The 23,937-nt window shown below is 48.1% G+C and overlaps 7 protein-coding genes, 1 long non-coding RNA gene and 1 other non-coding gene across 11 annotated transcripts; 5 read left to right on the top strand and 4 right to left on the bottom strand.

Moving 5' to 3' along the window:
• The first annotated feature begins 19 nt into the window (after window positions 1–19).
• Window positions 20–2,580, top strand: LOC9655621 (signal recognition particle 54 kDa protein, chloroplastic). Its single transcript, XM_002964363.2, has 15 exons — window positions 20–172; window positions 228–375; window positions 434–501; window positions 552–653; window positions 713–865; window positions 915–992; window positions 1,044–1,169; window positions 1,222–1,324; window positions 1,386–1,486; window positions 1,547–1,684; window positions 1,740–1,883; window positions 1,939–2,014; window positions 2,063–2,148; window positions 2,205–2,327; window positions 2,389–2,580. Exons 1-15 carry the CDS (start codon window positions 86–88, stop codon window positions 2,497–2,499), a joined length of 1,644 nt encoding a protein of 547 aa, XP_002964409.2. The 5' UTR covers window positions 20–85; the 3' UTR covers window positions 2,500–2,580.
• Window positions 2,581–2,584: 4 nt separating this feature from the next.
• TRNAC-GCA lies at window positions 2,585–2,656 on the top strand. The gene has a single exon. It is a non-coding gene; the product is annotated as a tRNA-Cys (tRNA).
• On the top strand, window positions 2,611–5,270 carry LOC112344439 (pentatricopeptide repeat-containing protein At3g24000, mitochondrial-like). Of its 2 annotated transcripts, none has more exons than XM_024669202.1 (3): window positions 2,611–2,731; window positions 2,774–2,865; window positions 2,914–5,270. In XM_024669202.1, the coding sequence occupies exon 3, from the start codon at window positions 2,951–2,953 to the stop codon at window positions 5,183–5,185; it is 2,235 nt and encodes a 744-aa protein (XP_024524970.1). In that variant the 5' UTR covers window positions 2,611–2,731; window positions 2,774–2,865; window positions 2,914–2,950; the 3' UTR covers window positions 5,186–5,270. The 2 variants fall into 2 exon arrangements, with proteins under 2 accessions (XP_024524970.1, XP_024524971.1); XM_024669203.1 differs by having other exon boundaries at window positions 2,623–2,731; window positions 2,783–2,865.
• A 634-nt stretch (window positions 5,271–5,904) lies between these two features.
• Window positions 5,905–7,060, bottom strand: LOC112344461. Its single transcript, XR_002991696.1, has 4 exons — window positions 6,828–7,060; window positions 6,606–6,763; window positions 6,079–6,513; window positions 5,905–6,023 (listed from the first exon to the last, which is right to left on the bottom strand). It is a non-coding gene; the product is annotated as an uncharacterized LOC112344461 (long non-coding RNA).
• A 165-nt stretch (window positions 7,061–7,225) lies between these two features.
• On the bottom strand, window positions 7,226–10,536 carry LOC9654418 (protein MICRORCHIDIA 7). 2 transcript variants are annotated; one of them, XM_024668920.1, is made up of 19 exons: window positions 10,215–10,536; window positions 10,088–10,162; window positions 9,906–10,019; window positions 9,751–9,843; window positions 9,611–9,695; window positions 9,475–9,550; window positions 9,290–9,418; window positions 9,135–9,233; window positions 8,989–9,087; window positions 8,783–8,935; window positions 8,631–8,726; window positions 8,533–8,584; window positions 8,367–8,478; window positions 8,194–8,318; window positions 7,980–8,146; window positions 7,724–7,932; window positions 7,572–7,647; window positions 7,390–7,524; window positions 7,226–7,339 (listed from the first exon to the last, which is right to left on the bottom strand). In XM_024668920.1, the coding sequence occupies exons 1-19, from the start codon at window positions 10,504–10,506 to the stop codon at window positions 7,250–7,252; spliced, it is 2,277 nt and encodes a 758-aa protein (XP_024524688.1). In that variant the 5' UTR covers window positions 10,507–10,536; the 3' UTR covers window positions 7,226–7,249. The 2 variants fall into 2 exon arrangements, with proteins under 2 accessions (XP_024524688.1, XP_024524689.1); XM_024668921.1 differs by having other exon boundaries at window positions 8,789–8,935.
• Window positions 10,537–10,545: 9 nt separating this feature from the next.
• LOC9655620 (33 kDa chaperonin) lies at window positions 10,546–12,448 on the top strand. The gene is made up of 11 exons (XM_024668922.1): window positions 10,546–10,659; window positions 10,719–10,846; window positions 10,932–11,003; window positions 11,073–11,150; window positions 11,211–11,333; window positions 11,385–11,464; window positions 11,542–11,611; window positions 11,679–11,756; window positions 11,816–11,953; window positions 12,010–12,118; window positions 12,170–12,448. Exons 1-11 carry the CDS (start codon window positions 10,572–10,574, stop codon window positions 12,277–12,279), a joined length of 1,074 nt encoding a protein of 357 aa, XP_024524690.1. The 5' UTR covers window positions 10,546–10,571; the 3' UTR covers window positions 12,280–12,448.
• LOC112344359 lies at window positions 12,424–14,911 on the bottom strand. The gene is made up of 2 exons (XM_024668923.1): window positions 14,728–14,911; window positions 12,424–14,651 (listed from the first exon to the last, which is right to left on the bottom strand). The coding sequence occupies exon 2, from the start codon at window positions 14,649–14,651 to the stop codon at window positions 13,629–13,631; it is 1,023 nt and encodes a 340-aa protein (XP_024524691.1). The 5' UTR covers window positions 14,728–14,911; the 3' UTR covers window positions 12,424–13,628.
• A 376-nt stretch (window positions 14,912–15,287) lies between these two features.
• Window positions 15,288–16,886, bottom strand: LOC9654417 (pentatricopeptide repeat-containing protein At3g46790, chloroplastic). The gene is made up of 2 exons (XM_002963982.2): window positions 16,539–16,886; window positions 15,288–16,472 (listed from the first exon to the last, which is right to left on the bottom strand). Exons 1-2 carry the CDS (start codon window positions 16,884–16,886, stop codon window positions 15,288–15,290), a joined length of 1,533 nt encoding a protein of 510 aa, XP_002964028.2.
• Window positions 16,887–16,986: 100 nt separating this feature from the next.
• Window positions 16,987–18,930, top strand: LOC9654416. The gene is made up of 4 exons (XM_024668924.1): window positions 16,987–17,233; window positions 17,296–17,391; window positions 17,450–17,483; window positions 17,569–18,930. The coding sequence occupies exon 4, from the start codon at window positions 17,936–17,938 to the stop codon at window positions 18,839–18,841; it is 906 nt and encodes a 301-aa protein (XP_024524692.1). The 5' UTR covers window positions 16,987–17,233; window positions 17,296–17,391; window positions 17,450–17,483; window positions 17,569–17,935; the 3' UTR covers window positions 18,842–18,930.
• Window positions 18,931–23,937: the final 5,007 nt, after the last annotated feature.

Raw genomic sequence — 23,937 nt, 5'->3', positions numbered from 1 at the left:
GACGGGGCAAGTACGTGGCTGTCACGTCACTACCATTCAAATTGCGGATAATGGAACATTTGGAGCTAGGGCTCTTTCTTGCTCGATGACGGCCCCGGCGCTGGCGGCATCTCAATGGCGCTGTTTCGCGTGTGGATCTAAGCTCGGCGCGGCAAATGCGGAGTTTGTATCGGTAAGGTGTCGGCACGAGTGTATGAAAATCTTCGTCATGGGGTTCCTCTTCCCAGCCGCAATTCCTGAGGCTCTCGGCGGCGCCCAGGAGGTGGATTTCGATCAAGAAGAGCTGCGGGCGTGGGGGATTGGCGATTCGTGCGGCCGTTTTTGATCAGCTCTCGACGAGCTTGGAGAAAGTATGGACAAAGCTCCAAGGAGAAGGTGATATGATAGAGGAAAACGCTCTTCCTTATTCTGACACTGTGTGTTCGTCTTATAGAAACGCTAACCAGCGAGAATATGAAAGAGCCATTGCAGGATATCCGTCGAGCCCTGCTCGAAGCAGATGTAAGTAGCTCAAGGAAACTTTAGGCATTCTTGCTTCTTTCTTTTGCTAGGTGAGCTTGCCAGTGGTTCGAAAACTCGTGGGCTCTATCGCGGAGAAAGCTGTTGGCACAGGCGTTATACGTGGAGTGAGGCCGGACCAGCAGCTTGTCAAGGTATGTGGCTCACTTTGATTCCAATTAGTTTTCCTACTTGAAGAAGTTCCAGGATGCAGGTTGTGTATGACGAGCTCATATCTCTCATGGGTGGCCAAGCGGCACACATTGAGTTTTCTGGAACGCCTCCCACCGTGATTCTTATGGCTGGGCTTCAAGGTGTGGGAAAAACCACCGCTTGCGGGAAACTGGCGCTTTACATGAAGAAAAAGGTACTACGCAATGTCTGCGTCTGGTTTGTAGATAAGATTTTTTCTTCAGGGAAAGAGCTGCATGCTTGTGGCTACAGACATTTACAGGCCTGCTGCAATTGAGCAACTGATCACTCTAGGAAAACAGGTGATTATTCTATAGTAGTCTGAAATGGAAGTCTTACTTCTGTGGGAACAGGTTGAGGTTCCTGTGTTCGAGGCAGGGACTGAGCTAAGTCCTGTAGAGATTGCGAAAAGAGGTCTGAAAGAAGCAAAGGAGAAAGGAACAGACGTTCTTATTGTGGATACTGCTGGACGCCTTCAGGTATTGTCTGTTTTTCAAAATCTCGTGTCTCACAGTTTACATCGTCTGCCAGGTTGATGCCACAATGATGGACGAACTAAAGCAAATGAAAAAAGTCCTTAATCCAAACGAGGTGCTACTGGTTGTCGATGCCATGACGGGCCAGGAGGCTGCTGGTGAGTATCTTCAGTTCAGTAAGCTCATGCAAATCCTGAGTTATTTCTTGCCGTTTTCCAGCTCTGGTATCTGCTTTCAATTTGGAAGTGGGAATCACTGGAGCTATAATGACAAAGGTCGATGGGGATTCGAGGGGTGGAGCCGCGTTAAGCGTGCGAGAGGTAAGCTTAACGTTTATAAACAAGTGAGCTATCTGGTTGATAACTTGCATTGGTAACCAGGTTTCTGGAAAGCCCATCAAATTCGTTGGAGAAGGTGAGGGTATGAACGCTCTGGAGCTCTTTTATCCCGATCGTATGGCTAGTCGAATTCTGGGCATGGGAGATGTACTGTCGTTTGTAGAGAAGGCCCAAGAATCGGTACGAGAGATCAGTTTTACAGTGATTTTTTCTAACGGTTTTTTGTTTTGATCAGATGGTGAAAGAAGATGCCGAAGATATGCAAAAGAAGATTATGGAAGCCAAATACGATTTCAATGACTACTTGAAACAGCTGAACGCACTAGCCCGTATGGGATCAATGGGGGGAGTTTTGAAACTCATACCTGGGATGAACAAGGTGGACACCAACTATTTCTCACCATTTTCTGCTGTCTAACGTTTGGGTTAAACAGGTCACTCCACAGCAAATCCGTGAAGCTGAAAGGAGCTTGAGTATAGCAGAAGCAATGATAAACGCCATGACTCCTGGTAAGACCATGCCTGCTGTTCTCTCGTTCTCAGTCATTGTTTCTGCAGAGGAAAGAGAAGATCCAGAGCTTCTTGCCAAGTCGCCCGTTAGAAGAAAAAGAGTTGCCACGGAATCTGGTAGAACGGAAGCACAGGTAAACTGAAAATCTAGTTTTCAGCAGATATCTGTACAGTGTCGCGATTTTCGCAGGTTGGCCAGCTTATATCTCAACTATACCAAATGCGTGCTCAAATGAAGAACTTGGCAGCAAAAATGCAGGACGGAAAGATGCCAGGACTGGAAGACCTCGAGGAGCTAAGCAAAGGAGCGAAGGTAAGAAGGACATGGCATCCATATCTTTACTATGAGCTCTAACACATGGCTTGGATTGTAGCTTCCACCCGGCACAGCAAGAAGGAAGAAAGGCAAATCCGAGCTCCAGAAGCAATTGTCTGCCATTGGAAATAAGCAGTCGGCTCCCAAGGGATTTGGATCGAAAAACTAGTCAACACTCAACTAGGACAAAGTAAGAACTGGAAGCATTACTTTGTAGAGTCTTATCACTATTAACCAGAATTACTTTGTATGATGGAGGTATAGGTCAGTGGTAGAGCAATCGGCTGCAGTCCGATAGGTCACTAGTTCGATCCTGGTTGCCTCCTGGAGTGAAAAGATTTTTTTTGCGGAATGGCCATGGAACTTGTCGTGCTTCTAGTGGGCGATGAAGAGATTTTCAGGTAATTCGTCTCTAGATTTTGGGTGTCACACCTCTATTGCAGATTTTGCAGGCATTGGCATTCGAGGATGAACTTGTTCGTTCTTGATGGAATGGAAGTGGACGAAGGCGGTAGCTCACAAACTCACCCCCAAGGTAGAAAAAACCAATAACGTCAAGATTGCTTCCTCATTTTCTTTTCAGGAAAAATTCCATCTAAGCTGGAAGAGGAGCAACAACAATGACGATGCAGCCCAGGATCCAGCACAGCAACACCAACTCAAGCTCCAGGGAGAATTCCATCGCTGCCTACGAAGAACTCAAGCAGCGGGGTGTGAGACCGAGCATCGGGGTGGTGCTGGAAGCTCTCAAGCAATGCAAGAACAGCAGGGACATAGAAACCGGCAGAAGAATTCACAGGGACGCCCTCGTCACCGGCGACTACTCCAACATCTTCGTGAGGAACGTCTTGAGCGACATGTATTGCAAGTGTGGGAGCCTGCCGGATGCTCGTCAAGTCTTCGAGAGCATGGAGTACCGCGACGTGGTGTCCTGGAACTCCATCATCCTTGGCTACGCCCAAGCCGGAGACTCCAGCACCGCTCTAAAGCTCTTCTCGCGGATGCAGAACGAGGCCACTTGCAAGCCAAACTCGGTCACGCTTCTCGCCGCTCTGAAGGCCTGCTCGAAGCTGGCGGAGCGAGCACAGCACGAATGCTTAGACAAAGTGAGATCGATCCACTCGGTCGCTCTCCATCGGATCGAGAAAAAGAAAGAGGAGAACGAGCTGGAGCTCTTTCTCGCCAGCAACTTGGTCCATATGTATGCTAGATGCGGCAGTATGGTGGAAGCTCGCGGCGTGTTTGACAGCATGAAGAGACACGACGTGGTTTCCTGGACAGCGATCATCCTGGGATACGCTCACGCCGGCAACGCAAAGTTGGCTCTGGAGTTTTTCGAGCTCATGCAAGCTCGGGGCTTTCTCCCGGATCGTGTCACGGTTCTCGCTGCGCTCAAGGCCTGCGCTGTTCTAGCTGAGAAGGAGGAAGCCAGGCTGCTGGGTGGAAGATTTGTCAAGCTCGAGTGCCTGGAACGGGGACGAGCTCTCCACCTGCAGATCACTCGAGCTCATGGAATGGATTGGAAAGACACGGTCTTGGCGACTGCGCTGGTGGACATGTACGCCAAGTGTGGCAGCCTGGTGGAAGCTCGAGAGGTCTTCGATGGAATGAAGCAGCACGACGTGGTTTCGTGGACTGCGATGATATCCGGCTACGCTCAAGGTGGCGATGGCGAGCTGGCTCTCGGGTTCTTCTCCCGGATGAAGGAGCACGGCTGCGTTCCAGATGCCGTCACCTTTGTGGCTGCGCTGCAAGCCTGTGGAAGCCTGGCGGCGCTGGAGAGTGGAAGAGAGATCGAGGCTCAAGTCAGGGGTGCTGGACTGGAAACCAATCTCGTCGTCGCGAATGCGCTGGTCGATTTCTACGGGAAGTGTGGCTGCATGGAGGACGCTCGGGAGGTGTTTGAGCTAATCCGGCGAAAGGATCTGGTATCGTGGAGCTCACTCGTGACGGGATACAGCAGCCAGGGCGACACAAGAAGCGTGTTTGAGCTCCTCGAGAGGATGGAGAGGGAGGAGAGACACTTGCAGCCGGACGAGATCATGCTCCTGTCGATCCTCACGGCTTGCAACCACGCGGGTCTCGTCGAGCAAGGCAAGAGATACTTCTCGTCTCTACGATCGCCGACTGTTCAGCACTACACCTGCATGATCGATCTCCTCGGACGAGCGAACCATCTCGACAGTGCTGTGGCGTTGCTGCGATCCATGCCTTTTCCTCCCAACGAAGTCACCTGGACAACACTGCTGAGCTCCGCTCGAAAGTGGAAGAACGTCGGAGTTGGACGCATGGCCTTCGAGGCCCTCGTGAAGCTGGACGATACAAACTCCTCAGCCTACATTCTCATGTCGAGCATCTACGCAAGCGTCGGCAACTGGGACGAGGCCGCCAGAGTCCGAGCTTTGAGGATCAAAGCCGGGGCCTGGAAGAGGGAGCCCGGATTGAGCTCCTGGACTGACAGCTCCACTGGAAGAGTACACAAGTTCTCGGCCGGGGACGCCAAGCACCATCCACAGGGCGAAGAGATCCACTTCAAGCTCGATCATCTCTTGTCCAGGATGAAGCTCCAGGCCGGTTATGTTCCCCGCCTCTCGAGCGTTCTAGCAAACGTGCCCGACGAGGAGAAGGAGTGGGCTCTTTGCGGGCACAGCGAGAAGCTGGCCATAGCCTGTGCTCTCGTCAACTCAGCTCCAGGGACGGCCATTCGCATTGTCAAGAACCTGCGGGTGTGTGATGACTGTCATGAGGCTACTGCTTTGATCTCCAGGCTCGAGGGGAGGACCATCGTTTGCAGGGATGCTGTTCGTTTCCACAGGTTCGTGGATGGAAGTTGCTCGTGTGGAGGCTTCTGGTGATATTGAATCTTATTTCCTTGTTTTTAGAATACACATGCTATTATCTTTGAACAAAATCCTTAATACGATAGTCCAATTAATTAAATCTTGTACAGATACCCATTCGAGGATGACTCTCATGATTTGTCGGTCCTGGTAGAAAGAAAAACCAAACAACCTTCGTAAATTGACGAATCGAGAGAGATACCGTCACGGTGAGCCTCAGTAATGCATCAATCTAGTTTTCGCTGCTCATAACGAAAGAGAAATAGCTCGTCTTGCGCCTGTGTTCATTCTTTGGGCAGCTGCTAGCTTGTGCACTTTCTCAGCTTCAAATATCTCAGAGTCAATCAGATCCACCACTTGTGGAACTTCGGCGTCGTCTGCTTCATTCGAGACTGTCCCGAGCCACCACTGACCTTTCTTTTGAGGACCGAGTAGCTTCTTCCAGGGTATGGAACGCAGTTGTATGTCCTCGACTTTTAGCTAGTAACAAAGCTACTAAAATGCAAGTAAAGCGAATGTGATACACACACACCTTTTGAAGCCACTTCTTCATCCTTGGATGACGAGCATTGTTTTAAACTTCGAAAAATCCCCTCGAGTATAAAGTCCACCTACAGGAGTTCCGTGCGTGTGTACAAACAAAAATAAAATTAAAAAAACGTTTTGACAATTGCTTACTCGTTTCGGCATTTCAGCTCCATGCTGCATGCCACCGGTTCGAGCTCGGTTTGCCACCCACGGTCGTGGAATAAATCCGACGTGCGTTCTTGAACAGCAAGAATGAACTCTTTCATCGATGGGCATCTATTTCCTGGAATCGTTTGCAGAGGAGGTGCAAAAGTATACCAGCTCGCTGTTTCATTCAAGAACAAATGTGTTAAACCGAAAAAGAAAGACCACAAGCGCACCTTGTAATCAATCCCAAGCTGTAGAGCGAAGAATCAAGAAGCGTAAGGTTGCGAACAGCTAGACCTTTTCATATTGTCTCTGCAGTAAAACGTAAACATAAGAACCGAAAAATCAGCGCGTCGTCCCATTTGAAAAACGCCTCCAGGAGTTTCACCTCAAAGCCCCGCCATAAAATTAGCACCGAAATCCATCCCGACGAGACAAGCGATGCCAGAGATGCTCGCTGCAAAGACTGCTTCGTAAATTTATCCATGAAACTATAATATGTGAGGACAGAGAGCAGCGTGAGAGAAGCATTACTGTGCTCACTGCTCGTTACCACGGGGACCACTGGAGCAAGACTTCAAGACATGATCAGTGATCGTCTCGGTCATGAAGCTCCTGCTATAAAATCACCCCACGTAGAAACAACAGGGCTTTCAAGTGCGTTTTACCTGGAAGAACTCGGCAATCTCCTATGTTAGTTGAAGCAAGGAACTAAGCAAAGAGAGGGAGGAAAAAAACGGCCTCTCCCATGAGAACGTACCTTTGATTCTTCTTTTGACGCGAACTTCATCCTCGGAAGGATCTCGCTTTCGCTGGTGAGGAGGAACGTATTTAGCACTTGAGGTTTGCTCCGGCTCACCCTCCAATTCAACTAGATTGCTCACCGGACTCGCGCCATCGGAATCCTCATCCTTGCCCCTAGAGTTCCACGAGCATCAAGCTAGAGCACATAGATCCTGCATGATAAATAGAGGAAGCTTACCAAGCCATTTGGAAGGCATGGAAAATCATCCATGGGAAATCCACATAGCCTTGACATCGACTGAGGAAGATAGATCTCGCCTGTTTTCTGCCATGCGGTCGAGCGTCACTTTGGAAACACTAGGCAGATTCCGCAATCGTAATAGGATCGCTCGACGAAACAAATTTTAAAAGCGATTGCTACCTGGTAAACGTAGCCTCGAGTGATGGTGTCAGGGAAAACACCATCGCGAAGCGAAGGAATGAAGCTGCAGCCAAAAAGTAAAATAAAATAAAATAAAAAATAAATCAAAGCAAATATCAAAGCTTAGCTTACGAGCCCTGCGAGATAAGTTTTGAGTATTTCCTCTCTTGCACTGGCCTCCCCTGGTTTAGAAGAAAAAACTTGGAGAGAAAAAATATAGAAAAACAGAAAACCATATATTAACTAATTATAGCATCTACTTTCAATCCAAGTTTCTCCCGGAGACACTTGTTCTCCTTCTCCAGGATTTTCTTCTCGCTCTCCAGTGTCTGTTGCACACTCTCTTTAGAACAACAAAGAATAATATGACTAGACAAACCTTGAGCTTCTTCCTGATTTCAGCATCATCAAGGACGCGCTGCTTCTTCTCTTCCTCGAGCTCTCGCTTGTATTTGTTGCACTCCTCTAGCAGCCCATTCTGTACAAAAGCTAACTCCATTTCAAGCCGATGAACCTGTAACAATGCAAATCAGAGAGAGAAAGGGAGAGAGGGACGAGTACCGTTTCTTCCAGCTCCTGTGTTCGAGCAACCCCTACTTCTAGCTGTGCATTTCCGGCTTCCTCCAGCCTCTCCATTCTGAACGGGAGACTGAAAGTGAGTTTTGAAGGCAATACAATAAAATAAAATAAAATAAAATAAAAAATTCACAAACCGGGTAGCTAAAACGTTCGTCTCTTCCTCTAGCTCCCTCAGCTGATGATCCGTTGGTTCGACCTGTTCCTCAGCTTCAAAGTCATCGAGTATCAGAGAGTCCTTTGCTGTCGCTACTGGTACTACAGCTACAGCAGATTCCTTAGATTTGGATGGGACATGGGGAACTGGCTTTGGTTTTGATGGGATTGTTTCCTTTGGCTTCGCAAACTGCATATTACTAAGTTAATGCTGCTCATGAGATTTGCACCACATACCCGGCTTCCAACGTCCACTTCATCGACAGCATTTGGATCCCTGAAGGCCTTCTTTGCCTGTATCTTGGCCTTTCGAGGAAAAGCTTCTTTCACTGGCCTCTCATCTTCATCGTCTGAAACTTCCGAGGATGATGATGAGCATCTTCTAGAACTCCTGATGGCTTTGTCTAAAACGAAGAAACATCATTCTGGTGCTGAAGGTAAAAAGTCCTACCTTGGAGACGATCAGCTCTCCGTGGTCGATATAAAATCTCGTCCTCATGCATCGTCTTCCTTTTCTTGGTAGCAGAACCAGTAGCAGGAGGTCCCTGATATCCCACCTTCTGGCAGTTGTTATTCCTGCATAGAAAACCATTAAGAACAAACGGCAACAAGGGGAGTGCTAACCAGAATTTCTTCTGCATAAGTTGCAGCCGATGCTCAAGTCGTTGAAGAACGGGTGTCCTTTCAAATCCTTGTTTGTCATGAGCAGGTTCCACAAAATTTGCCTCCAAAACTCCTAAACCACCAGAAAAAAAATGTAAGAGACCAAAATAAAAGCTGCAAAACTCACCAATGACACCTCGTCCTTGACTGCTCGACGAATTCCATATTCTCCAGAATGGCTGTTACAGATCGAATGAGAAAAGAAGCTAACGAGCCATTGGCTACCTTTATAAGCCGATTTTTGTGATAGACATTGAATCCTTGCACATCTATGTGTTCACGGGCATCCTTTAGAAAACCGAGGTGTACTTTTGCAGACATCTGCACCCAAAAGGCGCATGATTTCAAAGGGAAACAAAAAGAAAACAGATGCCTACGTTTACCCCGTTTTGTCCATCCTTTTGAGGCTTGTAAACAAGCTCCTCAATGTGCATTACGTCGCTCAGGATATTATGGTGTTTGATCTCCTGGTTTCGAAGGGTGATCTTGAAGTTCTTTGGCAGATGCAAGTACAAAATCGAAGCATATATCTGCAAAACCAAATGGATGAATTTATGACAGCAAAACACATGTTCTTTCTCACCCTGAGAGAATTTTGGTACAAAAAGAAGTGCTTCGCACTGGGATATTTTTCCGCCATATCACGTTGAGAATCATCACGGCCGCCCCTAATTTGAATGTCCTTGAAGGAGGTCAGTGAAGTAAACCAAAAACAATTTCAAAGCATACTTGAGGATCTGATTCAAAGTCTAGTTCCAGCCGCTGCTGCTCATCCTCCCAGAGATTGTAGATAATGATTCTAGTACCTTGGCCCTTAATTTTCTTGAACTGGCATCACAGAGAGACACATAACTTAAGATTGGATGTAGATCCAGAGTGCTTACTTGGCTGCGAATCGATTCTTCAGACTGATAAGGACTCCATTTCGTGATCGCGTCCATGCGATATTTCCAATCCTGATGTGTGCCTCGTTGGACCTCTTTCAGCTCACCCCCGTGCTCTTCGTAATCCAGCTGCAACCAAGAACAAGGTGAATTCACACCCCAGAGAATTTCTCTATTAAGAGTACCGTAGGAACTATGATGTCCTGCTGCATTGTGTCACGCAGGAAACTGTAGGAGAGGAACCCGACACTCCGTGTAGGCCTGTATCAAACGTAAAGAAGAATGGGAAATGGGAAATACTTTGGCAACCAACTTTTATACCTGCCGCCTCTCTTTGCATTCGATTTCGAAAAAACGATGACATCAGCACCCAGGCGCATGGTACTCGTCTTAAAACCGTTTCCATCTGAATAGATTTCCAAACTGAGATGGAGAAAGAGAAAACGAAATAGAGCACATACATTGTCCAATCATGTTAGCGGCTTTATCCTTCGCAGAGTACCCAAAGGACATGCATTCTCGCAAACGCTCCTGGGTCATTCCTCCGCCGTTATCTGGATCAACAAACAAAGCGTTGCTGCAAGAAGAAAACACAGCTAGAAAACATCTTGCGAACCTTCAAAGAGAAGCATCGGCGAGCCATCAACCGGATTCTTGAGAACGTTGATGTTGACAAACGTCGCTCCATTTTGAGCCTCATCGAGCGCATTGTCCAGCAGCTCCGCTATGGCTGCGAACCGAGCAAGAGATCATAGATTAAAACACAAAGAAGAAAACTAGCAAGACTTTTCTAAGTACCGCCGAGAGCCCACTTGTGGCTTGTTGCATTGGAATGGAGGAACTTTGGATGCATGCGTACGTGATCCATGCTAGCTACACAGCAAAAGAGAAAGGATTGATCGCAAACAATCGAAACAATTACTACCTGGCATTGTTTGCGCGCCGGAACCGTCGTAATCTCCAGCCTTCCAAAACTGGCGACAGCGATTCGGCCGCGGGGCACTGACGACGGCGTCATCTTCCGGGGAGGCATCGTTCGCGTTGGGCAGAAAATCGAGAAAATCGGCGGGCATGTCCTCGATCTTCGGCTTCTTGCGCTGATCGTCGTCGCCTCCGATCCCGCCGGCTCCTCGTTTCCTCAAATCCGTAGCGATACCTGTGATCCGGCTGGGACCGGCGCCACCAGCATTGCGCTCTTCCTCCTCCTCCACCGCCATGCGATCGCCCGCAAACCCTATCGACGAGAATGGTTTTTATTCCCCTTATGTGGTTTTAAGGGTTTATGGCCTTGCCGAGATTTTTCGTGCGGCATTTCACTCTGGGCGGACGTGGGCGTTTCGCGCTGCCACTGGACGCTCGACCCATTGCTGGTATGTCGACGATCTTCTCATTCTTCCCTCGATCTCGAGTAATTCTCGAGCTTCTATAGAGGATTTTCAAAAGGGTCGCTCTACATGGCCTTGGGGGAGCTACAGCGTTGTTGGAGATCGCGTTCCAGTTGCTCCGATTGGTTTAAGCTGCGATCGGATCCTACATTGCGTATCGGAGAGTGACGAGGTTCTCTTTTTCTAATGTCTTGTTCTTAGTTTTTTTGAGAATCTTTCGTCCATGTTCTTAGTTTTTATGAGAATCTTTCGTCCAGGTATCAGTGGTCAGTGTCACAGCGACCAGTGTTGTCCGAGAAGCCCAACGTCGCTTTTCCACTGCCCGAGCGGTACGACCAGAGCCAAATTGTTATTCTCATTCCTTTCGTAGTTTTCATCCTTTCTTCTTCTTGTTCCAGGCAACTGTGATTCTCGGACAAGCTTTGATGGCAACACTTCTTCTCCACGCTATTGAAGCCGCTGCCGAGAATATAAAGGTGGCCATTTTGTTTGCTTGCTTGGCCTTTGTTTTCGTCTCCTTCTCATTCAAGTTCTAGATCACGATTGTTGGAAGCGGTGGACCACTTGGAGGAATCACAGCAATCGGCTCAAACACCGGGCTTGTCAAAGGCTATGTGGATTTCCCAAGGAGTGATTTTCCATGCCTTCCAAATGGCTTGGTAAGCTTCCTCTATTCGCAGTCTTGCTTATAATCGTCTCTTATGCTCCAGCTTGATGCGCGTGGAACTCTTGGCGAGCGTGGCAACTTAACAGTCACGCTCCACAATTCTTCGTGGAAGAGACTTAAAGTGTATGCTTCGTCTTTGCTTGTTCTTCTTTCTAAGTTTTTTCCTTCTAAACCACAGCTTTTTGACACCGGGGTTATAGGAGGCCTGTGCAACTCTCGAGAGGAAATATATCGAAAGGAGTCGAGACTTATCTTGCAGAAGCTCGTAAGGTGAGCTTTCACGTCACGAAAACAACTTGTTTTGCTTGTTCTCTTTTGATTTTGTTCTTGGCTGCAGCTTCATTCCTTTGCTTCGTTTGGTGTTTTCCTTGACAAGCAAGGAACCATCACTTGTGCTCGAGGCTACGTTTACCAGGTAGAGAACGCTCTTTAAAAAATTTAAAGCGATTCCAAAGCGTTTTACTTGAGTTCCAGGCTCTGCCCAGTGTTTCCAAAATGACGCTCGACCGGATGGCGAAAAACACGCGAGATCTTCCTAAGTGGAACATAAACGCTGACGAGATTTGCGAGCTCCTGTTCCAAGGAATTGGTCGTCGCAAGACCATCCGCACGGTGAGCGAGATCTTCTCAACTGTTTCTCTCCTCGTAAAACTTCTTACGGCTTGCAGATAAATCCTAGATTCGGTCCTTGCGGCCTAGAGATGAAACAGCGCATACTGGAGAACGAGATCTCTAGCAAGGGATTCTGGCAGATTCGACAGGCACTCAAGTCAAAAGGTGGTTTGTTTCTTTCGTTGTTTCTCGAATCACGGCGTTTAATCTTTGTAGGCTACATTGAGGCATTTTGTGACGCTTGCGGTGAAGAATACCGATTTACAGAGGATGAATTGGGAGAGCTGATTGGTAAAAGCATCAGCGACAGTGAAGAAGAAGAGTGAATCATAAAAGGTTTAGCTTGTCAATACGTTTTCTTCCAGATCTTTCTGTAAAGAATATGCTTTGGGAAAGAGATTCAAAGTCATAATCTAGTGGGAAAAAACCAGCGCTGAAAGCACCCAGGGCCTAACACTCCAGCGACGGAATACGAATAAAATTTCCTTTTATAAACGTAAGAATCACACCAGTTAAGATTCTCAAAGCGCTCCAGCTTTTCCTTTGATCTCAAGCCATCGCTTTGCAATCAGCCTCCTAAAAGAAAGAAGAAAGATGAAAGAAAAAAAAAACACTATAGCTTCGATTCGATGGACGACTCTCGATATCTCCATCACACGTCTTAAATGCCAACAGCTGGTTTCGAATCCGTGCTACACAGCGATCACCTTTTGATCCTGTCCAAAGTTCCAAAGTCCAATCCCCAGATGTAAACAACTCGGAAGAAAAAGCCCCCCATCCCATCCCATCCCATGCCATAGCCTCTTCGTCGTCTCGTCTCGTCGCGTCTCGTCACCAATGTGTGTCGCTTTCCTGTGGCACCACTGCCGTGGTGTGAAAAAGTCGTCCAAGCTCTCTCGTCCCCGCTAAAGCTGTCGACGAGAAATCGCCTCTCCATAAACGCCGTGCCGCATTTTGTCGTGTGATTCACTTCAGCCTGAGCTAATCCTTCGGACTTCCTCCACTGATCGTAGAAAACAAGTCACTGCCCTGTAGCGTGCTCTCCTGCCTCCACTTGTACTCGTAGCAAATGGCTACCTGGCAGCAGCAGCAGCAGCAGCATCATCCCTGGTCGCGCACGATATCCATTTGTTTTCTCCTCCCTATTAGCACCATCTATGTCGCCTGTTCCCGAGGCGTATAGCCAGCGCCGCCTTGATCCTGCTGTTGATAGCTTGGAACAATTCTTACTTAATCCCACAATCTGAGGAGGAGAGAGAGCGAGAGAAAAAAGAACCCCTGCGCTGCGCCTGCCTGCGACTGCCTGTGCACTCTATCCCATAAGAAAACCTGTTCTGCTTCCCCTGTTATCTAGCTGCCTCCGGCCTATATATCTGGAGCACGGGAGTAACACGCGACGGATGATCCGAATCCGGATTCCAGGAGAACTTACTTCCTCCTCCCCGAAGTTTGAATGGACGTAGCTTATAAGTAGTGTTGGATCATATCTTATCATCACCAAAGAATATGAGAACCACAGCAGTTTTCCCAATCGAAGCTTGTTAAGTACCTTGGTTTGTTTGTTTCTTTCGTGTAGCTCGTCAGCACGCACGGCGCGTACCTCTCCAACCCGAAACTGTACACAGGATTTTCCCCTCCCCTCCCCTCCTCTCCTTCTTTCGCTTTGGATCCTCGATCAGGTGAAGATGCGACGAAGTTGATTGCAGATCTTCTCCCTGAGCTGGCCAAGCGCTTTCGAAAGGCCGCACGGTATCCTTTGTCTCCGAAACCAGGAAGTTCGCTTCTTCTTCTTCGTGGCAATGGGAGGAGGAGGCGATGGCAAGCCCAAAGCAAAACTCGTCTCGCTCAGAGCCAAAACCTGTTGTGTGGAGGCCGCTGCGGAAGGACCAACCAGCTCAACGAAACAAGCGTTGCTGTTCCTTGTAAACATCTTCTCGGTCGTAGCACAGCCCGCATTGTCTTCAGCACGGGTCACGCTGCATGAAGCGAGCTCGAGCAGCGCTGCGTCCTCTTTGTCACCTTCCGCCACCGGATCCAAGCTCACGATGCCCGTTTCGGAGTGTAACGCAGGCTCCTCGTCGGCCTGCTTGACTTCCACAAGCTCCAGATGTTGGCACTCCTCTTCAATTAGCCTGTCAGCTTCCCCGGGATTGACTACGTCACAAAGGCTGGCGGCGGTGGCTTTCTCCAAACTGAAAGCACCGCCCTTGGAGGAGCACAAATCTTCCGGAGCCATCGCGATGCCGCCATCTTCGTGAGAGAAATCCGACTTTAAGCCTTCCTCCGCGATGTCACGCATGATATGGCTCTCGGACAGCCAAATCGTGTGGCCATGGATCTCTATTCCTTTCACCCAATCGCTCCATCTTCGACCCCCTCCGCCACCGCCGCCGAGCCGCATTGCCGGTCTTTGGGGCCGCCCCTGGCTTATAACAATGTACCTGTTCGCCGGCCTCTCGGGCGCCGCTACCACACTCCTGGAGCTCATGGACATCTTAAATTGGCGCTCCTCCCTTATCTTCTCGATCTGAGGCCCAATGCTGATGAGCGCGATCACGCACAGCGCCGTGGACATGAGCAGCGGCGTGAAGAAGAGGACGATGTGGAACAGGGGCGTGGTGAAGAGCAGGATGAGGAGCCCCGCGAGGATAGGGTGGCTCCACAGCAGCGACACGATCTCCAGCACCACGATAGCCATCTGCGAGCGAGCAAGAATGGAGCGTGAGTCCGCTCAAGTCTAGGCGTGGAATTTCGATCGATCGAGGGAAATTTACCAGATGACGCAAGAATTTCCGGCGCAAGGAAGAAGAACCGGCGCATCTGACGATCAAATCCGCCGCCGCTGCGCCGCCGTCGGGCAAATCGCCCTATCGCGCCTCCTTTCTTTGGAGCCGCGCTAGCGCCATAGCTCTCCCCTCTCTATGAAATGCGAGAGAAAAGAAAGAATAGAACTTGCAAGTATAACCCTTCCTCTCCACGTCTTCTCTGGCCGCGGCATTTACACTGGAGTCCTTGGCCCGGTGTCCTACATTGGGTGCATGGACGCATGGGGCATCATACCTATGGCGTTTGTGCGCCATCCATCGACCCAGTCGCATGTGCGCCGTATGAGGCGCCATGATGGCCATGATGGAGACCATGTATGGCAGCCACTCACCGACTGATGCCGGTCGGTGGGGTGGGTGAAACCGGCATCAGACGCGTGACCCACGGTTAAAAAAAAAGCTACCTAGCAGGGGGACAGTTTCCACCATAACTGTAGCAGCCCTAAATTCGGGCATTTTCTCAAGAAAGAAAATGCCCTAAACCGGCATTTGCAGCAAATGCCGGTTTATCACCGATTTACCCTCAGGTCTTCCATGTGGCGGTTAAGCGCCAGGAGCCTCTCACGGACTTGTTTGGATTCCAACTCTAGGGTTTCTTTGCTCACGGCATCCATCGCCCAGCTCTTCCCCAGGCGCCGCTCCTTCATGAGCTTGCGGACCTTGTCCAGCTCATCCAGCCGTCCAGCTGCCGCGTGGAGATTGGACAGGAGAATGTAGGGCCCTGATTCGTCGGGCTTGAGCTCGATCACCTTTAGGGCAGCCCTCGTCCCGCGCTCGGTGTCGCCATGGATCTTGCAAGCGCCCAGCAAGCTCCTCCAGATCACAGCGTCGGGCTCCACCGGCATGGCGGCGATCAGGCGCTCCGCCTCCTCCAGCTTCCCGGCCTTGCCGAAGATCTCCACCATGGCGCTGTAATGCGCGCGGCGGGGCTCGATTCCGTGCTGGGATCGCATCGACAGGAGGAAATCCCAGGCCTCATCCACCAGCCCGGCGTGGCTGCACGCTTGCAGCACCACGCAGAAGCTGATCCAGTCGGGCGGCATCGCGATCTTGGCGAAGAGATCCAGCGCCTCGGTCACACGGCCGTTTCCCGCGTAGGCCGCCAGGATCGTGTTCCAGGAGACGATGTTCTTGCTCGGCACAGCATCGAAGATCCTCCTCGCCTCCTCCACGCAGCCGCATTTGCCATACATGTTGATCAGAGGATTGGCGACCTGGAGCATCGCCTCGAATCCACAGGCTTTGATCCTGGCGTGCAAGATCCGGCCCTTGTCTAGAGATTGCCGCATCGCAAACGCGGCGAGGAGGCCGCTGTAGCTCATCTCGTCCGCCTCGATTCCTTCCTGGTCGAGGCGCCGGAAGATATCCAGCGCTTGCCGCGCTTGCCCTGTCCGGGCATACGCGGTGATCATCGCGTTCCAGGAAACGACGCTCTTCTCCTCGAGTCGATCGAAGAGCTCCCTGGCGCGGCGGAGGAAGCCGCATCGCGCGTACATGTTGAAGATCGCGGTGGCCGCGACGGTGTCGGCATCAAACCCCAGCGCCACGATCCGGGCGTGGATCGTCTGGCCCTGCGCGAGGAGCTCCAGGCGAGCGCACACGCCGAGAATCTCGACCAGGACGATGCGATCGGCTCGCTCGCCATGAAGATCCATCTCCCGGAAGAGCCGCAGCGCCGCCGCGTCGTGCCCGTTCTGGGCATATGCCGCGATCATGAGCGTCCAGGAGAAGACGTTGCGATCAGCAATGCGATCGAACACCGCGCGCGCGATCTCGGCCGCGCCGCACTGGCCATACATCTGGACGAGGAGATTGGCCAGGAATCGATCGTCGCCGTGGCCGCGATCCACAATGTGCTGGTGGATGCGCTTGCCCTCGCCGAGCAATTGCCGGCTCCCGCAGAATCTCATGAGGAACTCGTACATGGTGAAGGTAGCGCCGCACAGGAATTCGTCCAGGCGATCGGGAGTGAAGCCCTTCTTGGGGCGGCCTTGGAGAATGCATCCTCCACGATTGTGGGAAGAATGCTGCTGGTGGCTCGATGACTTGGATCCTGCCGTGTTGAAAATCGCGCACGCTGCCATAGGATGAGGACTCCACTGTATCATGCATAAGAGAAACTCCCACTCCAAGAACCCTAATCCTAAAGGCGGCAAAAGCTTGAGTTTTAAAACGCAAACTTTTGGCGGGCGAGGCTAGGGTTTGGAAATATTTTGGGGCAAGAGAAAGAAAGATGAGCGCTCGACGGGGCCGGAGAAGGAATGCCGCCACTGCGCCATCGCCTGCATCGCCGCTGGCGCCTTCTTCTCCCGTGAAGAATGTCTCCGATCTCGCCGCCTTGCGAGCTTGCTTGGATTCTCGGATCGAGAGCCTGCGCGCCGATGCGGAAAAGATCCAGGCGGCTTGTGGCAAGGAGCTGGAATCGACACGCCAGAAGCTCAGGAAGCGAGTGGAGGTAAGCAGTCGCTGAGCTAGCTATGCCGATCGTGCTGCGGTGGGATGAAACTTCTTTCACAGGCAGAGCAGGAAGAGGCGGCAAAGCGCGCCGATGCGGCCAATCGGGCGTGGAAGATCTTTGCAACGGAGTACGAGGAAGATCTCCTGGATATCGAGGTAACACATAGCTGGAAATATTTCTTGTTTGTTTCTTTTGACATTCTTTTGCTAGCAGAACACGTACAAGGAGCTCGCCGCAAAGTTCCAGCGTAAGATCCAAATTCTTGACATAGTTTGCTGCGACGAGCAAGATCTAACAAATGTTTCCATTGTTCTTCTCTGTTCCCCTTGCAGCTACAAAGGCGCCTTGCAGTGAGGTCGTAAAATCGGCCGAGGACCAGATCGAAAGCCTTCGTCGCAAGTATGTGAGAGCTGGATTATAGCCTTCGTTTTTCTGATCGATGGTCACCATGATCGATTCCTATTCTTTTCCTTTGCTACATAATCTCTCATCCGCTACTCTACAGGTTTTCTGAAAATAAAACCTTCACAGATCGAGCTTCTCTCATGGTTGGATTTTCTTCGCATTTTTTTAACGTTCTTATTGGCACCCAACAAAAAACTGACATGTGGCATTTGGGCGCGCTGACATGGCACTTTATTGGTGCTGGATTGTCTTGCTGTGACCTTTTAAAAATCTCTGGCCTTGCTTCTATGGAAGATGAATCTCCACGACCTAATAATGGAGGCATTGCCCGAGGATGCCCTGGCGGAGGAAGAGGAGCGCCACAGCGACGATGGAGTACCGATTCTCTTCCAGGGATGGCGATCCACTCCGAATTTCGCGACGAATTCCTCGTCCAGGCCGCTGATCAGGTTCGTCGATGGCGTGGATCTAGATTCAGGGAGCCAGGACGCCACTGCCGCCGCGGCTCCTCCTTATCTGGCAGACATCGCTTTGGATCACGCGTCCTTCTCAGCGATCGCAGCGGAATTCGAGCAGAATTTGCAGGAGGCGGATCGACACCGCGGTGCCAGGGTTTCTCCGGATGATCGTCGCGGAGAGCAGGAAGGAGAAATTCCCAACCATTGTTTATCTGGGGCTGATCGGGAGGATACGAGGCCCAAGATCGGATCGTCGGATAGATGGGTTGTGATGAACGTTGGGGGCATCCGGTGGACAACTACGGTGGAGACTCTATGCATGGATTCCGGATCCATGCTCGCTGCCTGGGTGCTCCGGTACCGCAGCGACGAGGAGGAGCTGCGAATCGATCGAGATGGCAGCCGATTCGCTCATGTCCTGAATTACCTCAGGGAGGGGACGCTGTGGCTGGAAGATTTGCCATCACTCAGAGGAATCTACGAAGAGGCAAAGTTCTACCAGCTCAAGGGACTCAAAGCTCTTTGCGAGGAAAGGATGCTCGAGGTGGAGGCCAAACACGCGGCCGAGTCCAAGAGGCGGAAGGAGGAGATCGAGGAGGCTCTCAAGGGAGCATTCTTTCGGTGGGAGAGAGATCGAGCGTACCACTTTCCCAAAGGAAAGAACGACGTGCTAGCGATTTTGCGAGGCAGACGACTGGGTATAAGCGAGCCACCAAGATTCGACATGAACGAGGACTTTTAGAATTTCTTGTGTTCTTTTAAAACGCTCATAGATCCAATTTCGATAGGTCGTGAGTGTCACCTGAAATAAATGATATTCAAATAGATAAATGAACAATTTCCTCTCAAATAATTAATAATGTTTAAGTTTAAACAAGGAAGGTTTCTTATAATTAATAAAGTTAATTTATCTTTTTATCACAATTCATATATTAAATTTAAATGTCTAATGTATGTGATTTGTAACATTATAATATAAACTATTTATAATCATATATAATTATAAAATATTTTGATATAAAGTTTTAAATATTAAAAAACATAAAGAAGAAATATTTTCTTACATTTTATCAATATAAAAATAGCAACTACTCAAATTTATGTATTGACTGCATGTGAATTTTTAGAACCGTTTCGAATGCTTCAAAAAAGCTATATACCACACAATAATGAATATTATCACCTTGCATTTAGGTATAAAATTTTTTTGGTTATCTTAATTTGAAAAAGATTTCTAGTATATTATCCTACAAAAACACAAAACCTTTTAGTAACATGATTATTTTACATTTTCACCAACTAATGATAAATATTATATTTATTAAATCTCAAATATTTTATTTACATAAGTTAAATTTTTATATTGTGAAATAAGATACCAAAAAATATTTATAAATTTTATATTTACTATAATAGAAAAATATAAAAAATATATTAAATGAAAAATAAAAAGAACTTCCTACCTTATATTTCCAACAAGAAAATAAACAAATTAAAAATATAATAAAAAAAACTACTAAAAAACTAAAAACTAAGTAAAAAAGACATTTAAAGTAGTATTTACTAGTTAGTTCTTACAAATTGAACATCAATATTTTCAATTCTTTAAAAAATAACATCTTAAAATTTATTTATTAAAAAATAATAAATTTATTTTATAAAAAATTAAAAACAATTAATATATAATTTAATCTACAAAATATAATTACATTTTTCCTATAAAATCTCATATAGATTTTTAAAAATACAATTATAAAAATTCATATCACCTAATAAAAGTGAAAACTGTTACATCATATAACCATAAAAGTTCTTTTAGTTCTAGATGAATAGTGTAAAAGAAGTTAAAGGAGAAATTATAAATTGAATTATGCTATATATATAAGGTCTAAGTATAAGTGTACAGTTACAATGCTATATTTTAATATTAGCATAGTGGGATTTCGATAACCATCGGATTAATTTCAATTCGAACTACTCGCTCTTATATATAAATTAAAGTTTTTGGGGTAATGGATATTACATTTTTTATATTCATTTTCATATTCCATACATTCACATTGGTGGAAGTATGGTGCAATTTTGATTATCCTTAAAGAGTGCTTGGATTTGGGATTCTGCTATATATCTAACTTTTATATTATCTAGATTTCTTTTTCCTTATAGCTTTTTTAATTTCTTCTCTTTTGCTCTTTTCCTTTTCGTTCATTTTTATAATAGGGCAATAGCCTCCTCCTCTTTTGACTCTGGAGCAACAGTTGGTGCAATTGCTCGATGTTATATAATTATATTTAAACAATCAAACTCAATTGATAGTGGAATTTCCAATATATGGTACAACTCCTCCTACTCTTGTTGCCAATCCTTGAGTCCTGTTGGAGTTCTTCTGTGGGAACTTTAGGGATGATATAGACCACTAGTTTGATCACTTCATGGTGATTGCCATATGTCATTTTTGTGATGATGCTTGGTATCTCTATGAATTTGCCACGTGTCTCTAAAAACAGTGTTGTAATGGTACAATAATTTAAGTGCAGCCACTTGTAAGGATTAGAGCATTTGGATATGCCAACAATTATGATAATGCCTTTCAACAATTATATTGTTCTTGTTAAGAGCCATTTGAGTCTGTGATGCAATTTAACATTTATTTTTGAAGCCTCTGTAAGGGACTAAATTTTCCATTCTACTTTAGTCACTTAACCACACCTCCAACCACTTGGAGGAGTCTCACTCACAACCTCCATAAGTCCTATTTTAGACTTGGGCTTGCTAGCCCTGAAAATGGCATCCCCACCACTCAACCTTTGCACTTGATCCAAGTGCTCCACGTGTCCAATCCCCTGACCGACACCCCAAGGTACCACCGACATATCAGCCCGTTACGCTAAAGCCATGCCCCTTTACCTCGGTCACACCGGTGGTCTAACACCACCGGCATCACAGTCCCATCTCTCAAGGACTGGGCCATCCGTCCATGAGTGATCATTCCAAATCCACTCCTTAACATCCTTAGGATGCCCACAGACATGGGGAATAGCCTTCCCCAATATCCCTTTTCCGGTCTTCACCAAGTCCCTTTCTGCCCATGGCCATGTTTGCCAACACTGCCACTGGATCAAGGCCCACAGGCCCGACCACTAAGTCCCACAGTCCTCTGGGACTTCCTCACCACTCGACTGTATCCTTGGTCACTACACCAGAGGACTACTCCTCTTCCTTTCCACAGTCTGGGCCTTTGGGACAACATTTCGGAACACCGTGGCCCTACGCGGGCCTTATGGGTACTCTCCCCACCTTCCGCCTTTGGGTGCTTTAGCCATGGGCTTAGAGCGAGGTTCTGTTGAGCCACACCAGGTATCCAAGTAGGTAATGCCACCCACACTTGGACTAGGAGCATCGGTTAGTCGATCTCCCGGGGGAACTAGAACCGGCTCTTGAACACTTCACCAAGCTACCCCGCTTGTCGGTCCGTATTCACTCTAGTCTTGGACTTCCCAGTGGTCAGCTCATCACCCAACACTGGGTATGGCCTTCCTGGGCCAAACTGGCCTTCCCGGGGCCAAACTGGCCTTTTCTAGCCAAACTGGCTCCACTGGGTTTCGGTTCCATCTCGGACTCCATCTTGGGTCCATCTCAGACTCCATCTCGGGTCCATCTCGAACTCCATCTCGGACTCCACTTCGGACCCCAACTCGGGTCCATCTCGGACACTTCCACGTGTCATGTGTTGGTCCTTTTTGGGTCCCTTTTTGGAACCTTGCTTATTTCTTGCTTCATGCTCGTTCCTCGAGCACTTCGTTAGAAGTTCCACTCCCACTCTCAACCTTTTCAAGTCGGAGCTTTTTAATCCAAACGTGTTATGCTCGTTTGGTTTTTGCTTCAGCCATTACCATGTGGCACCCTTTCGGCTCCACTTTGGGGCTTAGGGATTTGTGTCTCACAACTCCACCACCTATAGACGAAATTCGATGTCCTCATCGAACGATAAACCCTTTTATAAAGTAACACCCACATGTATTATTGTTTCCATCCTTGGCCCTCGGCCAATATTTGTCTATGGTTTGACACCGAAGGCTCACCATGCTTTGTCCATCTTCTAAGGAGCATAGTCTCTTCAACATAGAGATTCATTCGGCCCCTTGGGGTGATTTGCTCCCTTTTATTGGTTCAGTTCTCACTAAACCCGTTAGAGACATCGTCTTTAACTCAATTCCACTACTCATTCTCGAGTAGTCTTAGATTCTATCGACATAACCTTTGCACTTTGGAACGTTTACTTTTGACTTCTTGAAGTCAATTTCTTAGGTGTCTCTGACACCTTGCATTGCACATATTGTGCAAGTCCACTTCCTTATCCTAGGAAGTCCTCTACTTGAGGGCACCATCCTCCTCTTTTCTATTTTGTGCCACCCTTGGCATTACGTTCCAATTATCATCGTCCACAGCCCTATCCTTTGGCTACTTTGCCGCTCCTCACTTGGAGCTTTTACTTTGCCAAATTGGAGCACTTGGGAATTTAACATTGGAAGTCCACTTCCTTTCCCGCAATCCGTTAGCATCAAATACATTAGTGTTCTTTGGCTAACCTCGCCATTTGGATTCCTCCCATTAAATTCCAGGGCCCAAACTTGGCCACTAATCTTTTGCTCCTATCCATTGATTATTGCATCAAGCAACAAAGGATCACTACCTCCCTCCTTGAGGTATTCTTTTGGTTCCATGGCAAAGCTCCACTTTGCCAAGTCCAGAGGGTGCTCACCCCTAGTAGGTCTCTTTAGCAACTTCTGCTATGGGCCCCTTCCACGGCCCAACATTGTGACCTTCCCATAGGTCCTTTCTAGAGACTACTTTCTTGAATTCATAATACCATTGTATCGTTGTAGTTCATTTCCCTTAGGTGTCCTTCCCACTTGGTCATCTTGACCAAGCCACACCATTATCAATAGTTCAAATCAATGCTTTGAACTAGAAACCTTGTTCCTTAACCTCAAAAGGACTTCGTCCTTGTTTAGCCATACGATCACCTAGTGATCTAATCTTGACACCTTAACAGGTTTGCGAATAAGTACTAGATCTCCCAGACCTTTAACTTGTTGACCATGACCCCGGGGGCATCCCCCACACTTGGCGGTGTGCCCAAGTTAGCCCTTCCGGCCAAGGGTCCATAGCAACTGAGACTGGGTGTCCCCATCTCATTCACCACGTCCTTGGTGCCACTCGCACCAAAGTGTTCAAGTTAGATATGCCGAACCACACTAAGCAATCTAACCGTGTATCACGACTCCGGAGCATCCCCCACTTAACGGTGTGCCCAAGCTAGTCTCCTCACTGAGAGTCCATGACCACCGAAATATGAGTGTCCTCATATTCCAAACCATCACCACGCCCTAGTGATTTGGGACTCGAACCCAAGCACTAAAGGGTCGGGACTCGAACCCAACCTCCGTATATGCATTTACAGACGGCATCACCCAGGATGCCTGGCATGATTCATCACGTTGGTGCACCAACTTATATTTAAAACGCGCTACAGATCACAGCTTAAGAACCTAGTTCCTTCACACTGCCAAGTCCTCTCACTTGACAAGTCTGTGATCATGCATGGACTCCTCCATGCTTGGCCCCATGGCCCACCCTTTTTGAAGTTATCACCTAGGGTATTTGTTCCCCCGACATGCCAATCTCGCTTGGCAAATCCTCTGACCACTGTAATATGGTTCCTGCATAAGCGTGAAAGTCCTTGACCATCGATTTTCGTTCAAAGCCCTCTCTTTGAACACTCGGGAACTACTTCCCTAACCTTGATAGCCTTGCCTCATGGCAAGCTTCAAGACC

Source organism: Selaginella moellendorffii, unplaced genomic scaffold, assembly GCF_000143415.4.
Source record: "Selaginella moellendorffii unplaced genomic scaffold, v1.0 SELMOscaffold_4, whole genome shotgun sequence".
Classification (NCBI taxonomy): domain Eukaryota; kingdom Viridiplantae; phylum Streptophyta; class Lycopodiopsida; order Selaginellales; family Selaginellaceae; genus Selaginella; species Selaginella moellendorffii.
Note: the sequence above shows the minus strand (reverse complement) of the source record. Positions and strands in the feature narration are given on the sequence as shown.